Source organism: Mastigoproctus giganteus, chromosome 4 (assembly GCF_048544385.1).
Source record: "Mastigoproctus giganteus isolate SK-2022 chromosome 4, ASM4854438v1, whole genome shotgun sequence".
Classification (NCBI taxonomy): domain Eukaryota; kingdom Metazoa; phylum Arthropoda; class Arachnida; order Uropygi; family Thelyphonidae; genus Mastigoproctus; species Mastigoproctus giganteus.
Window position 1 is genome coordinate 36550732 of NC_143578.1, and position 21762 is coordinate 36572493.

A 21762-nucleotide genomic window follows, 5' to 3' on the forward strand; every position below is an offset into this window, starting at 1 on the left:
ATTGATCTTGAAAAGCCCATGTCCTGTAAGGAGGAAAGTAGCTTGTAGGCCTGGTGAATACCAGGGAGGAGACTTCAGACTAGTAAATGCAATTGATGGGATGAATTTCCTGGTAATTATACCCTTATCAGAGTTTTACCTACTCCCTTACCAGATTCTGGTAAGTTTTTTGTTGATTTTCTTCTTTTCAGGCCTGGGATCATTTGTAATGTCAAGGGTAATATCAGCTATTATCGTTGGAAGAGACCCCTGCAGATGACCTCCAAGTGGAGGGGCAGGCGGCCTGCAAGGACCTGGAGTGCAGGGATGCTAACTGTGTGACACACTCTGGTAACTGTAAGTAGCATTGTCCTTGGATGGCATTTAGTTTGCTGTGATTTTGTAAGAATGTAGCCCTGGTGCACCAGACAGCTGCACTGTAGGGGATGATGGGGACAAAAATATGTAAATTATCATCAATGTCCAACGCTTGATGCACCAGTCCACTTGACTAATCCAGGTAATTATAGCAGATACTTTAGAGATGAGGGTGAAAGGTGAGCTTCATACCAATAAGTATTCCCATATTCCCAAATACTTGACTCTGGATAGAGCCTTACTGAAGTATTGTCTATTTTAATGACTGGTGGTCTAGTTAGCTTTATTGTTCTTTTAAGCAATATTGATTTAGTTTTCTCACCAGAGATGATCTGCTGATGTGTAGCTGCCCACATCTGAAGCCTTGAACAGGCACTGTTAGCATGAGTTTCCAGGCCAGCTCTTGTCTCAGCATTCACCAATTCACCAAGACCAAGTCATCAGCGAAAGAAGAAGACTCAACATACTCAAAGTCCATCCAAGAAACTCATCCAGGACAATGGACCAAAAAAAGGGTCCCAGGACTGAGCCCTGGGGGCAACCTCAAGTGACAATTCTAATGACTGACTGGTACTTGGCAGTGACAACAACCCGACAGTGACTTAGATATGATTTAATACAATTATACAAATTAAGTGGAATTTTACAAGCTGCAGCCTCCTTAGTATGCTGGGCCACCACAGTCTGTCAAAGCTCCTGGCAAAATTAATCATGATGGCAAGCAAATACCTGGAATCAGTGATGGTTGATGTTATTAATTTCAGTATGTCATCCTCTGTGCTGAGACCTGGCTTGTATCCGTATTGGGTCAGATAGGCTAACTTTTCATCTGCATAGTACTTGGAGAGCCGGTAGATGATGAGTCTTTCCAACAGTTTGGATAACACAGGAAGTATAGATAATATACTTTTGGAGCAAAACTGGGACAAAATGTGTGCCAAAGAAGAAAATCTGGGACAATGCGACTGTTTAAGAGAAGGAAATCTGGGACAAAACTGAGACAACATTAGTGTTCGCATCTTTTTAATTATATGTACCTTCGTAAGTAAAGTAAATTATTTTCTAATTTTCTGAGTACAGGAACTCCCCGATTTATGTAAGGGTTGCGTTCCACGGGATGCTACGTGTCGGAACTTCCCCCATGCTTGTGCAGCACTCACAACTGTGCCCGCTGAATTGATTGAATCAAAAAAGAAATGTTCGACAAACATGTAAATAGGATTATTTATTGTATTTATTCAATTTTTGATCTCATGCGCAGGCGCCTCCATAGCCAGGTAGGCAGGAGCAGCAGTCCGTAGCACACGCTTCTTGATTAGACCGGGGTTCGAGCCCATGACCACCAAATATGGAGGATGCAGAAAGGTCAGGAAATGACCACCGCATATCCCCGGAGCAATATGGCCTTAGTTGCTAATGCTCCTAAAAACCAAATAACAACAACATCTCATGCGCAAGAAAAATGACAAAAGCATGCAATTTAAAAAATTTTAAAATTATAAAATTACAAAAAAAATCGAGGAGACAGGAATAATGTCAGCAAGTTTTACCTCTCAAGCATCATTGCCAGAATCGACGTCTTCAGCTGATAAGTACACCGCTGCAGAGGTTGAGGGCTGTGGAGATTTAGGAGTTGGCCGCTCAACTTTACGAAAGAACATATTAATGGATGACGGGATGGTGGCTTTTTGCTTTTCATCGTAGATTTCTTTATAGCAATCAAGCATATCATTCACCCCTCTGTTAATTTTAAGAATCGTTAACTGTCAGGATCCATCTTGCAATTTCACGAAATGTCTTGGCTCCTCATTTAGTTCATCTTGAGCTTCATCAGCATTTCCTACTTTCACTATTGCTGCGTGCAAGCCAATAAGTTCTTCATTAGATAATTCCTTCCCTTCTTCCTCTATTAACTCCTCCACGTCTTTGGCATCAATCTCGAACTGAAGTAGCTCTGCAACCTTTACAATATTATTTGTAACCTCTTCAAATGATTCGTCTTTTTCAAATCCTTTGAAGCCTTTTACGTGCCGTGGGCATATTGTCTTCCATGCACCATTTAAACAACGTTTAGTAATTTCTGCCCAGGCCTTATTAATGTTTAAGATGGCGTCGTAAATATTGCAAGATTTCTAAAAGTCTCTGAACGTAAAATTTTTCTCAGTGTTTATTGCAAACAATGCCTGAGAAAATGTTGTGCATAAATAGTATGCTTTTAAATTTGAAATAACACCCTGATCCATAGGTAGGATGAGTGAAGTCATGTTTGGCAGTAGAAATATGACTCTCACATTCGAATTGAAATCATCTAGATGCATAGGATGTCCAGAAGCATTATCTAATAGAAGAAAAATCTTGAAAGGAACGTCATTGTCTTGTTATTGTCTTTACAATATTTTTTAACCTCGGGAATGAAGCAGCATTTAAACCAATCCTCAAAGAGAGATATTTTTATCCATGCTCTCTGGTTTGATCAGAAATCCACAGGTAGGGTGGCTTCATCGATGCCCTTAAATGCATGAGGCTTTCCAGAATGGTACACAAGCAGTAGTTTTAATCTGTAATCTCCCACTGCATTAGCCCCAAGCAGGAGCGTGGCCCTATCTTTTGATGCCTTGAAACCCAGCATTTTATTTTCCTCTTTGGCGATGTATGTTCGATCCGGCATTTTTTTCCAATACAGAGCAGTCTCGTCAATGTTAAAAATTTTCTGTGTTGAATAGCCGCCTTCATCAATAATTTTTTCCAACACATCACCACATTTCTCTGCAGCTGCAGAAAAAGCACTGGCAACTTTACTGCATACTTTAATGTTGTGGAAATCAGCGCAATGCTTGAACCTATTAAACCACCCATTGCTTGCCACGAACTTAGGTTGGGGTTCGCCATACTTATCCTTAATATCTTTATAAATACTTTTTGCTTTTGCTTGAATGGTTATTAGAATCAGGGGCACTCACTTCTGAATCTGATTTTCCATCCATATTATTAACAGCTGTTCCATCTTCAATATAGCACCTGAACACTGTTTTGTGATCACTATTGATTTTAAGTGCGTTGATCCTTTGACATGTTCTTTTATACGCGCACTGTCCTTTAAAATAGTATTCACTGTTGAAGCAGTGAGACCTAATTCCCTTGCAATAGATGACAAACTTTGTCCTGCTTTGTACTTCTTAATCATTTTCATCTTCATTTCTAAATGAATTTTGTTTCTTTTCCTGGCACTACCTCCACTTGCAGTTTTCGCTGGTCGCTTTCCCTTCATCATTGTAACACGTAAATAGGAATAAAGAGAAGTTTCTGAAAATTTGTTTTTTATATGATTGAAGATTTCGTGAAGGGGAACACATTTCACCATAATAACGTAAAAACTCACATAATTGCAGTTATCGCTATTATCGCAAATGCAATAAGGTCGAGTTTACTACCTGTTTATAATTAGATGCACTAACAGAAAAAGTCCAATAAACCGGAAAGTGCATATTGTTTTTTTGGCACGACCTCTAGAAACGGTCTTTAGAAAAATATCACAAAGGCATTCAAAATTGATTCTTATAACAGGAACATATGATAACGACGAAAGGGTTACCATATGGTGCAATTTCCATTATAAATATGACCTTTTAGAGAGATAAATAGCTTAGTAATACAGTGAAATTTTCAATTTCCAAGGACTTGGAACAAATTACAAAAAAAATAATAATAATAATGCGCTATTGGGTTCACATTATGATATTTTCATGATACCTTCATTTATTCCTACGAGATGCAAAATACGTTTCCACAATTTTTTTAAGCTTGCACCGGCTGGCAAAAACTTATGTAAAGTCGAATTTCCGTAAGTCCAGTATTACATAAGTTGGGGAATTCCTGTACATTCATAATATTTTATTTAGTGTATTAATAAATAATTTAACTTTAAAAATCCATTTAAAAATATGTAGCGAATCAATTTTACAATTTTTTTTATAAAGTTGGGATAATAAGGTCAATCTTAGTTAAAATGCAAAATGAATTTTGCATTTTAACTAAGATTGACCAAGATTGACATAGCTGAAATAAAAATTATTTTAATTATTATAGATAATTAATAGTTAATTATAATTAATTAATAAGTTTGCAGACTGCCAGGTGCCCACAGGCTGCCATATGGATTAGTTGGTTTTGGTTGTGTAATACATTGTACTGCTGTGTTTGAGATTTAGTATAGCATGATAATTTATTTATCCGTATTTATTTTATTATTATTATTAGCTATATGGTGCAAGGAAATCTGAGACTTATGCCGCACCAGCCAAAAAAAAATTTGAGAGAGAGAGAGAGAGAGAGAGAGAGAGAGAGAGAGTCAGAAGTAGAAGGGGAATCACCAAGAAAGAGAAGAATGATGATATCCAGCTCAGGACCCTGGGTGTGCCAAGCCCATGCTCACCAGATATGAGCCCCTGGGGTTTTTTTGCATAAGATTCTACATTTGGGAATAAATCTATTATTAAGTAACTAGGAAGCCATAAATTCCTTAGGTAGTTAGTGTTAATTAATCTCTATGGCACAGAAAAATAGACCAATAAAAATGTACAATTTAAATAAAAATATTTTTAACCGCGACAACAATGTAAAATCCAGGATGTATGGTCACCCCAACTATAGGCCTATATGACCTCGGTTCTTCTGGTATCTTATCAGGAACTTTCAAAATCAACTTGAGAATACCTTCTTTCCGGATAATTGGAAAGGTACCATCTGCAAGACACTTGTTGTATGTAGCAAGCAGGAATTTTGGATAATAGCCAGAAATTTTCTTCGCAACATTCACCTCAAGGACATTTTTGCTAGAGGTCTTATTTTCTTGAGTTTTTTCCAGTGTAGCATTGAGTTCAATTTCTGTGAATGGCTGCTCCACACTCTCAGTGGTGTATAAGTATCATTGGCCAGGACAATTCATTGCTGTTCCTCAGTGAATGGTGTTGTGTCATTGGGGAAAATAGTACCCAGCATATGGGTGTACAGGTTGTTTGACAATAAAAATAAATCAGCCAAAATTTCTGATTTTTTCAGAATTTCTTGAAGATCTTGCAAGCTACTATTTATTATTTATTATTATTATTATTATTAGCCATATGGTACAAGGAAGCCTGAGGCTTATGCTGCACCAGCCAAAAAAAAAAAAAAAAAAAAATTCCCCGAGTTACCCCCTGAGAGAGAGAGAGAGAGAGAGAGAGAGAGAGAGAGAGAGAGAGAGAGAGAGAGAGAGAGAGAGGTATAAAGGAATCACCAAGAAAGAGAAAAATGATGATATCCAGCTCAGGACCCTGGGTTTGCCAAGCCCATACTCACATGTGAGCCCCCGGGGTTAATTAACAGCACAATATCATTAGCATTAGCATTCGTAGTGGCAAATGATGCAAGAAAGCAAGCTTATATACAGCAGCATCAGCCAAAAAAAAATCCCATTTCACCTATCCATTCCCTCCAACAGTTTGTCCAGTTTTTAGAATAGATGGAAGTATATTGAAGTATCACCGCTTAATTTTCAGCACTCACCTCTTGATGAATCTGCTTGGATGTGATGAGATTATAGAAAACACGTAGTTGATAAGAATGAGAGACTTATTTGTACTAAATCATTACTGAAGTTGTGATTCAATTTAAATTTAAAACATAAAATCAATTTAAACCCATTAAAATATTCACGTAAGAAAGGGAATGTACATTCCATTCCACAGTTGTCAATTAAAATTGTAAAGGTGGGGATAACCTTGAATATATTAATTATTAATGAAAAGCCAATAGTTGTGCAAGAGCAACTTTCAATATTCGTCTTCAGTTAGCTTTGTGAGAAGAGGAACGTGAACATTATCACCCCCAGGGGCTCACATTTGGTGAGTATGGGCTTGGCACACCCAGGGTCCTGAGCTGGCTCTCTCTCTCTCTCTCTCTCTCTCTCTCTCTCTGGTAACTCTTTTTTTTTTTTTTTTTTTTGACTGGTGCAGCAAAAGCCTTAGGCTTCCTCGCACCATATGGCTAATAATAATTATAAATAAGAAGAGATATTACCCGAGATGCAATTCGGAGCACGTGGGAACTTTATTTGTGCCAAGTCCCAAATAGGGGAGAGGTTGATTGGGAGTTTTGTGTTTAACATGTTCAATGACGTGTGTCGACGAAACCATTCATTAACTAAAGCTTCATTTTGGAGAATTTTATAATTAGATTCCAATTTAATTATAGTAATAGCTAAATCGATCAGTTGATTATGATTGTGGGAAAGGACATATTGTGTTAACTCCGTACTAGATAGGTTAGACTTAAAATTATTAAAATGATAATATGCGTGCATATTAGAGATTATGGAAGTACCAAATTTAGTCATGGTGCTCCCAATATAACAGACGTTACAGTCAATTTGGCATTGAATTAGATATATATAATATTATTATAATCCTTTGTAGTGTATTTGTGTATTGTTCTATATGCATTGAATTTGGAACCTAGTTTATTATATGACGAAAAAACTATGGTTATATTTGTGTTTGCAAAGACTTGCCGAAGACGTTTCGCGAATTGCCTGTGGTAAGGGAGAACGACTTGGGTTTCTAGTTTCCCATAATGAAATTGTTATGTTAAAGTGAGTTATTAATTCTGTTATTAACCTGTTTTGTGCAATGGCCATCCATTTACTACCCACAAACTCATGAATTTCATCTATCCATCTCCGTGAGGTATTTAAGTTCAATGCCAAGATCATCTTATGTATAACTATATTTAATGGCATTATGAATCTGGTTAAAAATAACCGCTTCTTTAATGTATAGAGGATGATGTGAATAAAAATGTAGAAATTTACCGGTGTGTGTTTTTTTTCCTGTAAATCCTGGTACCTAATCTTGTGCCCACTTTATAGATGGTAAGGTTTAAGAAATTGATTGAATTATCTATTTCTGTTTCGAGGGTTTACAAGAAAGAAAACACACACCGGTAAATTTCTACATTTTCATTCGCATCATCCTTTATACATTAAAGAACATTAAAGAAGCTGTTCTTTTTAACCAGATCCACAATGCTGTTAAATATAGTTATACACAAGATGACCTTGGCATTCAACTTAAATACCTCACGGAAAAATTCTTAGATAGGAAGTATCCACTACAATTGATAAATTAGCATTAGCATTAGTAGAGGCATTTGATGCAAGAAAGCAAGCTTATGCAGCATCAGCCAAAAAAAAAAAAAAAAAAAAAAAAAAAGTAACATAAATAAATAAAAATAACCACTTCCACTTCACCCCTCTGTTCGTTCGAAATACCTGTCCAGCTGAGCCTTAAACTTATTTAGGCTATCAACTTCCACGACAAGGGATGGAAGTCTGTTCCACCCACCAACCACCCGCTGGCTAAAGGCAAATTTCCGCACATCTATCCTACATCTGTCTTTCCTCAATTTGAATTTATGCCCTCTCAGGTGATTTTTCTGAGCTAGAGGAAGAATCCCATCAGCATTGAGCATGCTCAAACCATTCAAGGCTTTGTACACCTCTATCAGATCACCCCGCTGGTGCCTAGTTTCCAGACACTGTAATTTGCAAAACTTAAGCCTTTCTTCGTAAGAGAACCCCTTTGTCCCATTCACCAATCTAGTTGCCCTTCTCTGTACTCGTTCCAGCAGCTCTACATCCTTCCTGAAATGAGGCCTCCAGGCCTGTATACAGTACTCTAGGTGTGGCCTGACCATTGCCTTATACAAGGGAATAATCACCTCCTTATCCCTGCTAGAAAAATTCCTATATATCATTGACAATACACCATGAGCTACTCTTGCAGCTCGTCTGCACTGCTCAGAGAACTTCATATCTGCCTGCACCACCACCCCCAGGTCCCTTTCATTCTCTACCACTGTCAGTGTAGTACCACAGAGTTGATACGTTGCTCTGGGGTTGCTGTTTCCCATATGTAGTACTTTACATTTGTCAATGTTAAACTTCATTTGCCACCTCGAAGCCCATCTGCTCAACCTTTCCAAATCCTGTTGCAGCAGCATAGTGTCAGTAGTGTCCTTGACAACCCTGCCAACCTTCGTATCGTCTGCAAACTTGGACATTAAGCCTGATATACCATCATCAATATCATTTATAAATACAGAAAACAATAAAGGCCCCAATACTGAACCCTGAGGGACTCCACTAATAACATTAGTCCACGATGAGCAGTGTCCATTGATTACCACTCTCTGTCTTCTCCCCCTCAACCACCCCTTTATCCATAGCAGCAACTTGCCTCCAATGCCACACTGCTCCAATTTGTGCAGCAGTCTTCCATGTGCAACAGTATCAAAAGCCTTTCTAAGATCCAAGTATATAATATCAAAGTTATTCCCTGCATCCAGTTCTTTTGTGACTGCATCATAGTATCCAATCAAATTGGTCAGGCAAGACTTCCCCTTAACAAAACCATGCTGTGTCCTAGCTATAACTGAAGTCTTGTCTAGATGATCCTGCAGTGCTTCTTTCACCAGTGCCTCCATTAATTTTCCGGGAACAGAAGTTAAACTCACAGGTCTATAATTACTTGTGTCAGCCTTTGATCCCCCTTTGTGAATTGGGGTCACATTTGCACATCTCCAGTCAATGGGTACCTCCCCTGAGTCCAAGGAAGCTCTCATAATTATGGCTAAGGGTTTGCTTACCTCCTTTGCTGCCTCCTTTAATATAACTGGATAGATCCCATCCACCCCAGGTGCCTTTCTTGTGTTTATCTTCAACAATTTCTCCTCCACTTTACTCTCAGTTATTACAAGATTCTCTAGCTTACTGCTAGAGTTGAATACACCTCTGGCATTCCCCTTGCTGAATAACTCCTCATGTGTGAATGTCGATGCAAAATATTCATTTAGTTTGTTAGCTACCCGAGCAGGGTCATCAACAGTTGACCCATCGATCTCAAGTGGACCAATCTGATTCATCCCCTTCCTTCTAGAGTTTACATAAGTAAAGAACTCTTTGCTGTTTTTCTTCGCATCCCTTGCCAAGGATCTCTCGTAATCTGCCTTCGCCTGCCTAACCTCCTTTGTAACTTGGTTACAGATCAACTTGTATCTATCATAGGCGTCCGTGTCACGTGTTAATTTGTATGTATCCCATGCATTTTTCTTCTCTGCCATATGCCTCATTAGTTCATCTGACAACCATTTAGGCCTAAACCTTGAACAATATTTCTTAGTTGGTATGTAAAGCCTAGTAGCTTCCACGATAAGTTCTTTGAATGCTTCCCATTTTGAATTTGCTGTTGGCAATATCATCAGTTGATCCCACTGTATAGAATTTAAATACTGTCTCAGTCCATTGTAGTCGCCTTTACGAAAGCAATACCCCTTCCCTTTACCCCTAATGGTAGTTACCTCTTTGAGTAACTCCCACTTCAGCACCCTGTGATCACTGCCACCAAGTGGTTCATTTATCTGCAGATTCTTAATGCATGAAGAATCACTACTGATAATCAAATCAAGAGTATTACTCCCTCTAGTTGCCTCCCGAACATGCTGATGTAGAAAACAATCATCCAATAAATCCACAAAAGCCTTGCTACTGTGTGAGTGACCAGCCCCCAAATTCCAGTCAATATCTGGGAAATTAAAATCCCCCATTATAAGACTCTCTGATTTACTGGCCCACTCTATATCTCCGAACAGTTTCTTATTATACTCATCAGAGTCATTAGGCCTATAGCACACTCCTACTCTCAATTTTGATCTCCCAATGCTTATGTCACACCAAACTGACTCGACACTGCACTGTCCAGCGATGTCGACTGGCTTCACTTCCTTGGATTTTATGTGTTTTTTAACTAATAGCATAACCCCTCCTCCCTTCCTATCCTGTCTATCCTTTCTGTAGACATTGTACTCCCCAAATTCCAGTTCTGCATTTCTTATATCTGTGTGACACCACGTCTCTGAAATCCCCACAATATCTGCCTTTGATGTTTTGAGCAATACCTCAAATTCATCAAATTTATTTACTAAACTCCTAGCATTGGTAAGTATACATGCACCTGTTCTTTTTCTTAGCTACCCTAACACAACCCATGTGTTTACTTGTACCCCAATGATTCCCAGCAGTCTCTGAAATATCCTGCATCTTATTTTCCAGGCTGCGGCTCATTCCAATAGAAGCAGTGCAAGAATCACTTTCACCTCTGCCAGTGGCTACTGTTAATCTATTAGTCCTTGTATCCCCCCAATCTAGCAGTTTTCCGACCCACCTAACATTGCCTCGATAGCATCAGCAAACATTCTTGCACCCTTTCTATTTAAGTGTATCCCATCCCTGTAGAAGCAGTCTCTCCTGTTAACAAGTACAGACCAGGCTGAAAAAAATTCTACCCCTTGAGCCCTGCACAATCTTTCCAGGGCCGAATTGATTGACAGGGCTCTCATCATATACTCCCTCCTATCGTGTCTGGGCAGAATTGCAGACACTTTCAATTTCAACCCTAATTCACGGCTTTTTTTCATCAGTGACCTGTACTTGTCAAGTAATTCCGCCGGTCTCCTACTCTTAATGTCATTAGTGCCAACGTGTACAACTATATCACCTTTTGTGCCCTTAAAAGATGATATCCGCTCTACAACGTCATCAACTTTTGCCCCTGGCAGACATACCCTGGTCCTAAATGATACCATTGTCAAGGTTAATAACCCACGTCATCAACATAACAATCATCATGATGGGAAACTAGGAACCCAAGTCGTTCTCCCTTAGCACAGGCAATTTGCGAAACGTCTTCAGCAAGACTTTGCAAACACAAATATAACCATATTTGTAGAAGACACATTGTTAATAAGAATGAGAGACTTATTTGTACTAAATCATTACTGAAGTCGTGGTTCAATTTAAATTTAAAAAATTAAAACATGAAATCAATTTGAACCTAGTTTTTTCATCATATAATAAACTAGTTTCCAAATTCAATGCATATAGAACAATACACTGCAAAGGATTATAATAATATGATATATCTAATTCAATGCCAAATTAACTGTAATGTCTATTATATTGGGAGCACCACGACTAAATTTGGTACTTCCATAATCTCTAATATGCGTGCGTATTATCGTTTTAATAGTTTTAAGTCTAACCTATCTAGTATGGAGTTAACACAACATGTCCGTTCCCACAATCATAATCCACTGATCGATTCAGCTATTACTATATTAAATTGGAATCTAATTATAAAATTCTCCAAAATGAAGCTTTAGTTATTGAATGGTTTTGTCGACACACATCATTGAACTTGTTAAACACAAAACTCCCAATCAACCTCTCCCCTATTTGGGACTTGGCACAAATAAAGTTCCCACATGCTCTGAATTGCATCTCGGGTAATAGCTCTTCTTATTAATAACGTTCACGTTCCTCTTCTCACAATGCTAACTGAAGACGAATATTGAAAGTTGCTCATGTACAACTATTGGCTTTTCATTAATAATTAATATATTCAAGGTTATGCCCACCTTTATGATTTTGATTGACAACCGTGGAATGGAATGTACATATTTTAATAGGTTCAAATTGATTTCGTGTTTTAATTTTTTAAATTTAAATTGAACCACGACTTCAGTAATGATTTAGTACAAATAAGTCTCTCATTCTTATTAACTATGTGTCTTTTACAATCTCATCACATCCTGCCTTAGTTGCTAACGCACCAATAAAACCCAACCAACCAACCTCATCACATCCAAGCGGATTCATCTTTTAACTTCCACATCTATTAACTTGCAGTTAATAGATGGAAGTTTGTTTCAGCAATCATTCACCTGCTGGCTAAACAAACACTTCAGTACATCTATTCTGCAACAGTCCTTCCTCAAAATATAAAATCTATATAGAATAATGATCCGTCATTTGCATTTCTCTTACTAATAATTTTAATTCTTTTATTAAATAATCCATTAAAGATATAAAAACAATTTTCACTTAATTATGTCCACAAACAGTTCTTAATAATGAAAACAAATATCTCTTAATTAAAAGCTCACCAGGAAACCTCGACTAACTTCAAAATCAAATAGGAGAAAAAATACTGTTATCTATACATTTTGAATCAGAGGATGAATGCACTTATCATTATGTGATGGACATTACTTTAGTTTATAAAGAAATCCTGAGTAAACCTGTAATGTACTCATTATTTAACATAAGCCTCATTTTCTTGTTTAGTATTTTAGCAGTGCGATGTTTGCTAAAAACCATACTACTAAAGGCATAAAACTCTGATAGAGTGTTTTCAATCAAAGTAGTCCATATCAGATTTGGTAATAACTTGAACTTGCCAAGTGGAAAGTTAGGGTTTGTCCCATTAGTGTTCGGAGGATTCTTTCTTTGGGATTTTCACCTGGTGCCCAGTTAGTTATTCTCAGGGAAAGCTATTAGAGATTTCCCACCAATAAATTCTGTTAGTCAGTCTACAAGCCAATTAACTTTACAGTATACTGTTTACAGACATAATGCACAAGAAGATGCATCATAATCTGAGTTTAGATTATGTTGCTTCACTCTAATTGAAATAGCCTGGCTCAAGCCCAGCAAGGGAAACAGTGGGTTACTAGCTCAGCAGTAGGAGAGGAAAACTATGCTGAATTTGCTAATATGAAGTCTACAGATTTTGTCTAGTAGATTTTAGTAGTCTTATTTCACTGACCATGATCAAAAAGTATCATTTTAACATGTAATAACACTATCCTTTTTTTTTTTTTTTTTTCAGCTCCTGGTGAAACTAGGAGAGCTTGGGCTCTTGCAGAAGTTTTAGATAAAGACTATTGTGAAGCAAAAAAGGTATGCTTAATTCACTGTACTTAAGATTTTTGTGTTCTTTAGAACACAAAAAAGAAATAAAATTCAATCTCTCTCTCTCTCTCTGATGGAAAGATTTGAAGAGTTGTTAATAATCGGTGCCAAGTAACCTCTCTCTCTCTCTCTCTCTCTCTCTCTCTCTCTCTCTCTCTCTCTCTCTCTCTCTCTCTCTCTCTCTCTCTCTCTCTCTCTCTCTCTCTCCCCCCCTCCATTAAATCTTATACACCAATGAGTCAAAACATTATGACCACCTACCTAATATGATGTTGGTCCTCCATGTGCAGACAAAACAGCTCGTACTCGGCAAGGCATGGACACTACAAGATTTCTAAATGTGTCTTGTGGTATCTGGTACCAACATGTAACCTGCAGATCCTTTAACTCTTGTAAGGTCCGTGGTTGAGCTGCCATAGATCGGAATCGCTGTTCCAACACAAACCACAGATGCTCAATGGGATTGATGTCTGAGGAATTTGGAGGCCTGGGCAATACCTGGAAGCCTTGTTCATGTTCTATGAACCAGTCTCGAACAATCCGGGCAGTGTGGCATGGCGCATTATCCTGCTGAAAGACGACACAGAGGGGAAGACCGTTGCCATGAAAGGGTGTACCTGGTCAGCAATGATGTTTAGGTAGGTGGTAGACATCAGAGTGCCCGGCACAAGGATGAGTACCCAGGGTATCCCAGCAGAACATCACCCAAAGCATGACACCACTGCCACCGGCTTGTTTTCGTCCCACGGTGCATCCAGGCACCATCACTTCCCCAGGTATATGACACACATGTACCAGACAACCTTCTTCCAATCACTCAAGGTCCAGTTTCAATGCTCGCATGCCCATTGTAGGCACTGTCACTGGTTAGCATTGGCACTCGGAGCGACCTGCAGCCCCATTTTCAGCAGGGTTCGATGTACTGTGTGTTGTGACACTTTACTCCCATCACCAGCATCCCAATTACCAGTGAGTTGCACCACAGTCACCCTTCTGTTGCTACGTACCATTCAGGAGAGCCTTCGCTCACCTCGAGCATTGACGAGTTGTGGTCGTCCAACACCTCGCCAGCAATTCGTGGGTTCTCCCTCTTTGGACCACTTTTGGTAGGTACTAACCATGGCTGACTGTGAGCACCCCACCAGCCGTGCTGTTTCAGATATGCTCTGACCCAGTCATCTGACCATTACAATTTGGCCTTTGTCAAACTCACTTATATCCATTGCCTTTCCCATCTGAACAAGAGTAACACTGATTAACGGAGCTCAGTATCAGGTGTTTATTTTATTTTTGTTACACAGAGCATTAAAACTATGATAAATGAATTAGCTTTCGGCTGGGTGGCAGCCTTCATCAGATTAAAATACTTTGAATGGCAGTTAGAATAGAGATGCACTGCCAGGATGGTGCGTGAGGCACGTGGTTAATTGTTTGTTGATGTTTGTGGCTGTGACGTATGGTGGTGACGTGGCCAGCGTTTGTCTATGGACAGAATTACTGCTTCTGTGATGGGGTTAAGTTGGCAACCACTGTTCCTGTTCAACGAGGTATCCGAGCATTTTATACTTAACGATTCCAACCAGGTGCGCCTTAGGTAATGGTGGGACTTGTCTACAACCACGACATCGCGGTGTGGGTCGATGTCGTGGTGGGTTGTCCAGACATGCTCGGCAATAGCTGAGTGTTCTACATCCGCCAAACGGATCGCCCTTTTATGTTCTGAGAGGCGTTTCTCGAGACGACGTCCAGTCTCTCCAAAGTAGCAGCTCGTGCAGTCACGGCAAGAGATGCGATAGACCACACCACTCTGTAGAAGGGTGGGGACAGGTGTTTTTATGTTGGAAAGGAGAGAACGCAGTTTCTTGCCTGGGAGTTGGATGCACTTTACCCCATGCGATCTTAGGATTCTACCGATCTGCTGTGACAGGTTGGGGTAGTATGGGATGAATGCCCTCGTGGAAGACTCGTCACTGTTGGCGTTGCTGTTGGTCGTCACGTTGTCGCGTGCTTGTAGATCACATCTGTTAAGGACATCAATGGGGTAGCCACACCTCGTAAGGTCTACTTTGACTCTGGTGATCTCTTTGCGCCTTTCATCTGCAGAGCTGGAGTGTGTCCAGGCGCGAGTTAGCAAGGTTCGGGCGGTTGAGAGGAGGTGGCCCCGTGCGTGTGCTGACTGGAAGTTGGTAAATTGGCCAGCACACAGAGGCTTACGATAAACTGTCATCTTCAAGCATGTGTCTTCGCGCCGGACAAGTGTATCTAGGTATGGTATAGAGTTGTTCGACTCCAGCTCAATCGTGAATTTTATGAAGGCGACAGTGAGTTGAGGTGGGTTAGGAGTCGCTGACCTGAGTCTCTAGGGATCACTACGAACACATCGTCTACGTAGCGACACCAAAAGGCGATGTGATCCGGTGCGTGTGTAAACGCACGTCCCTCTAACTCCTCCATCACGATTTTGCTGTGACCGAGCTGACAGGGGAACCCATGGCTGTGCCATGTATCTGCTGGTAGATTGAACCATTAAACATGATTGCACCCCCTGTTAAGCACAGTCTGAGGGCGGCGGAAATGTCATCATGCGTCAGCTTAGTTCTGTCGCTGAGGGTTCCATCATTATCCAAGAGTTGTTTTGCGCAAGAGATGGCAAGTTCCACAGGGATGGAGGTAAAGAGTGATACGACATCGAACGATGCCATGACTTGATCTTGCGAGATGGATATAGTGCGGATCCTTTCTATGAACTCAACACTGTTGGAGACGGTGTAGGTGATCTTGCCAACTAGAGGAGAAAGAAGTCTCGAGACAAATTTAGACAGCTCGTAAGTCAGTGATCCACAGCAGGATACAATAGGTCTTAGTGGCGTGCCTTCTTTGTGCACTTTCGGCAGGCCGTAAAACCTTGCACTTGTCGGTGATCCACAGCAGGATACAATAGGTCTTAGTGGCGTGCCTTCTTTGTGCACTTTCGGCAGGCCGTGATAAGCTTGCTTCCACACCCAAGGCGATGTCAGTGATCGGTGGGTGCTTTGGAAGAACGGCAAATGTCCGACATCGCCTTGGGTGTGGAAGCAAACTTATCACGCCTCCCAGAAGATGTAGCCAACGCAATCCGCTTAAAGACTGCAGCAGTTCTACACCATGCTCGCCCCGTCTCTTCAAACCTCAGCCGTATACAGATTTCTACTCTCAAGGCACTGAAACGGGATTCGTCCATCGTCATTCTACCTGCGGACAAAGGCCGTCGTACAGTTGTAATTAACCACACTGATTACATGGCGAAAGCCTTACTGCTCTTACGAGACACTACCGTCCTACAAACCCCTAACCATCGACCCCAACAAGGCTTTGGAACGATGGGAGTCAGAGGTGAATATCCTCACCAACACTTGGCTGAAGCAAGGAAAAATCACACAGTCAACCCGTAATCACCTCCGTGCCTCCGGGTGTCAGATCCCACGGTTTTACGGCCTGCCGAAAGTGCACAAAGAAGGCACGCCACTAAGACCTATTGTATCCTGCTGTGGATCACCGACTTACGAGCTGTCTAAATTTGTCTCGAGACTTCTTTCTCCTCTAGTTGGCAAGACCACCTACACTGTCTCCAACAGTGTTGAGTTCATAGAAAGGATCCGCACTATATCCATCTCGCAAGATCAAGTCATGGCATCGTTCGATGTCGTATCACTCTTTACCTCCATCCCTGTGGAACTTGCCATCTCTTGCGCAAAACAACTCTTGGATAATGATGGAACCCTCAGCGACAGAACTAAGCTGACGCCTGATGACATTTCCGCCGCCCTCAGACTGTGCTTAACAGGGGGTGCAATCATGTTTAATGGTTCAATCTACCAGCAGATACGTGGCACAGCCATGGGTTCCCCTGTCAGCTCGGTCACAGCAAACATCGTGATGGAGGAGTTAGAGGGACGTGCGTTTACACACGCACCGGATCACATCGCCTTTTGGTGTCGCTACGTAGACGATGTGTTCGTAGTGATCCCTAGAGACTCAGGTCAGCGACTCCTAACCCACCTCAACTCACTGTCGCCCTTCATAAAATTCACGATTGAGCTGGAGTCAAACAACTCTATACCATACCTAGATACACTTGTCCGGCACGAAGACACATGCTTGAAGACGACAGTTTATCGTAAGCCTCTGTGTGCTGGCCAATTTACCAACTTCCAGTCAGCACACGCACGGGGCCACCTCCTCTCAACCGCCCGAACCTTGCTAACTCGCGCCTGGACACACTCCAGCTCTGCAGATGAAAGGCGCAAAGAGATCACCAGAGTCAAAGTAGACCTTACGAGGTGTGGCTACCCCATCGATGTCCTTAACAGATGTGATCTACAAGCACGCGACAACGTGACGACCAACAGCAACGCCAACAGTGACGAGTCTTCCATGAGGGCATTCATCCCATACTACCCCAACCTGTCACAGCAGATCGGTAGAATCCTAAGATCGCATGGGGTAAAGTGCATCCAACTCCCAGGCAAGAAACTGCGTTCTCTCCTTTCCAACATAAAAACACCTGTCCCCACCCTTCTACAGAGTGGTGTGGTCTATCGCATCTCTTGCCGTGACTGCACGAGCTGCTACTTTGGAGAGACTGGACGTCGTCTCGAGAAACGCCTCTCAGAACATAAAAGGGCGATCCGTTTGGCGGATGTAGAACACTCAGCTATTGCCGAGCATGTCTGGACAACCCACCACGACATCGACCCACACCGCGATGTCGTGGTTGTAGACAAGTCCCACCATTACCTAAGGCGCACCTGGTTGGAATCGTTAAGTATAAAATGCTCGGATACCTCGTTGAACAGGAACAGTGGTTGCCAACTTAACCCCATCACAGAAGCAGTAATTCTGTCCATAGACAAACGCTGGCCACGTCACCACCATACGTCACAGCCACAAACATCAACAAACAATTAACCACGTGCCTCACGCACCATCCTGGCAGTGCATCTCTATTCTAACTGCCATTCAAAGTATTTTAATCTGATGAAGGCTGCCACCCAGCCGAAAGCTAATTCATTTATCATAGTTTTAATGCTCTGTGTAACAAAAATAAAATAAATTATGAATCCAGAGCACGCAGGCGTGTTTTATTATCAGGTGTTTTTTATAACATGTCCCAACCCGTGCATGCGCCATAGTTCACTTGCAGTTGCCTCGATTTGCATAATGACTCACTGGTCATAATGTTTTGGCTCATTGGTGTATAATATTGAACTGTCTTTTATAAAGCTCTAGAATTATTTAGTAGCTTAATTACTCATAACTGTGGGATAAAGGAGAAATAAAAAAACATTGATATTAGGTTATTATTTATGAGGTTTGTTATTTTCAGACATTACATATGAAGAAGGAAGGTCATTCTAAAGGAACAGTAATACAGAGATGGGAGAGAACATCACATCTACTTTAATAGGATAGGCAGTGCAATGTGGTGAAATTATATATGATTTCAAGGACCACTGTGTAAATAGATCTCAAGGATAGCAAGTTAATATGAGAGAGAGAGAGAGAGACCTCGATCATTGCTTAATTTAATAGCTCTGTTTAGAACAGAATCAAAGATTATAAGATTTTAGAGAAGATGTTAAAACAGTATTCAGTAATAATGAAAATCTTTGATTTCTGCAATATTCTGCAAATTTGTGTGTCACAGGTTATATAGAATTCTGAAAATACAGTTGTGGCCACACAACAGATTTTTAAATATATTGTCAAGTGAATAATCTTTATTTAATTTCATGGTTTTTAATAAAGTATTTAGGATTTATAAAATAAATTTTCTCACTTTGTGGCTTACTTGCACCTTATTTCTTGACTGATTTTTTTTTTTTATCATATTAGTTATGGACCAGTGCTACTAACTTATGAACATAAAGTGATCAAAATAGGCAATTTTCCACACCCAGGTCACAAAACTAAAATCTCACTTATGTGTCAATAAATATAAGGAACGGACTGGAGAAATTCTGAAGGAGACACTATGTAGGACTGGAGGAATTCTTAAAAGCATCCTCAGTTGCAATTGTAGTCTTGTTCAAAAATGTATATCGGGTAAGTCTGCTCCCTCCACCAATGAACATGCCCTTTTACAAACATAGTACACAATAAACCATATAAACTATGACTAGAAGTAGTCAATGCACCAAAACTCCCAATAAACATGTGTGCATATACCATATTGATAAATACCTGTGTTTATTATTATTATTATTATTATTAATTAATGGCCATATGGTACAAGGAAGCCTGAGGCTTATGCTGCACCAGCCAAAAAAAAAAAAAAAAAATTCTCAAGTTACCCCCTGAGAGAGAGAGAGAGAGAGAGAGAGAGAGAGAGAGAGAGAGAGAGAGAGAGAGAGAGAGAGAGAGAGAGAGAGAGAGCGAGAGAGAGAGAGAGACAAGTAGAAAGGAATCACCAAGAAAGAGAAGAATGATGATATCCAGCTCAGGACCCTGGGTTTGCCAAGCCCATATAAATATATGTAAATGGCTACCTGCCATTTACATAAACTGCCATTTCAAAACTTTTTTTTTGCAAATAATATAATTTGATACATTGATAGATTCATACTCCCTTTGCAATTCTATCCTTAAGATATAGCAAATTTGTAATTTTTATAAGCTTGCAACATCTTATCATTGATAGAACCCATGAGCACCCTGGGTAACTGTTCAAAGAATTTCATATCAGATTGTCTAATTACTCTGAAGTCCTTTTCATTATCAACTATTTTTTAGTTTAGTGCTACCCAATTGTTTTGTTATTCCGGGATTGCTACCCAAATGAAAGACTGTATTTTCCAAAGTTAAACCTCAGCTGCCAAGTCTCAGCCCATCCAGATATTTTAAAAGTCTTGTTGAAGTAGCATACTCTGATTACTATCATTAACTGCCCTGTCCACCTTTGTGTCATCGGCAGACTTGGACATTAAACATGAAATTTCTGCATCAGTATCATTAATGAATATTAAAAACAGCAATAAAGCCAAGCACTGAACTCTATGGATACCTCACTCATAACGTTAGTCCATGAAGAGCAGTAGCCATTTATAACTGCTCTCTGTCTCCTACCATTTAACCAACCCTTTATCCATTATAGTAATTTGCCCTTAATTCCACATTTCTCCAATTTATACAACAATTATTCATCTGAGACTGTATTCATAAACTTTTAACTGAAATCTAAGTAAATGTAATTTATGCAATTATTCTTTGCTGCTAGTCCTTTAGCTATACCTTCATAGCAGCTAACTAAATTGGTCAATCCTCTCCTAACAAAGTTATTCTATATCTGCAGTCTATCACAGGGACCTTGCTTGAATCAAAGGCTGCTCTCATTATAATAGTTGAAGGTTTGATGACCTCTTTTATGCTTCCTTCTGTATTATTATTGAATAAATTCCACGGATTCCTGTCACTTTGTTTGCTTTTAATTGTAATAACTTTGTTAAGACCCTTCTCAGTTTTCACAAAATCATTAAAATCCCTTGAAACTAGGTGTCAAAGCTGATAATTGACAGCAAATGTCTGCTGAAGCATAAAATCTGTTTCTCTTTTTTGATTTTGTGTCATAATATTTGGCAAACCCACATTCACGTAAATACATCTCACAAATGGTACAAGTTTATGAACTGCTTTATCTGCTAGGGAAAGAGTCTAACAAACTACCCCAGAACTAAGACAGTGGAATGCTAAAAAAACTTTTCTTGGAGTAACGTGTCAAGCGATATCAATCAATTCTTCTTTTGTGAACAGGACTATTCACCTGTAATTTTCAATGTATTGACAGGAAAATATTCTTCAAAAGAGATCAACAGCTGTGTGAAGTGGTCAGTTATTGCTTTCTGTAAGTCTGAGTCTGTAGACATATTTTTTTCAACAAGATGTAGTTAGAGTATCAAAGGCTCAACAAGACATGTAGTAAAAGTATCAAAAGTATCATATCGTCCTGCTTCAGCTCTCTTTCTCCAGAGAATAATTTTATCATTGAATGCAGAGATTTTATCATTAGCCATGAAAAGTGTTGTGTTTTTATCTTGAAGTGATAAGATTCAGTGCATTCAGTTTGCCAAATATACTGGCCAGGTGTGCAATCCCTCGTAAATTATAATCACTAGACATAAATTTGATGAATCTCTGCAGTTTATCTTGAATTGTTTGCCTTGCGGCTTCAGCTTTAAGATCAGTAAGAAAGACCAATTTCAAAGCATAGTTCAAAGACATCAGCACTTTACCTCATTAATCAAAAAATAAACAGTCATAGTCACTGCCCATTTTGTTGCAAATCTGCTGAAAAAGCCTTGTATTTAAGCCACTAGATTTCTATTAGTGTCTTAAAGATATCTTTCAGTTTTGTAAGAATATTTTTCACAGCTAAATTTTTCCTGCGGAGCACACAGTGATTACTTGAACAGGAAGGGTGTGCCACTGCCTTGATTTTCATAACAATACCTGAAAATAAGATCCTGCATAGCCTTGGCACCATCATTACAGACATCAATACACTTCTTCCAGTTGAATTCATGAGC

At 39.8% G+C, this 21762-nt stretch overlaps 1 protein-coding gene across 4 annotated transcripts in view; it reads left to right on the top strand.

Annotated features, from left to right (window-relative positions):
• Window positions 1–21762, top strand: part of Atg17 (autophagy-related 17) — a 648565-nt gene that overhangs the window by 621540 nt on the left and 5263 nt on the right. For all 4 annotated transcript variants that reach the window (XM_090372636.1, XM_090372635.1, XM_090372637.1 and 1 more), the window contains one exon: window positions 13119–13189. In XM_090372636.1, coding sequence (XP_090228762.1) covers window positions 13119–13189 — 71 coding nt within the window. The remainder of the gene's footprint in view (window positions 1–13118; window positions 13190–21762) is intronic.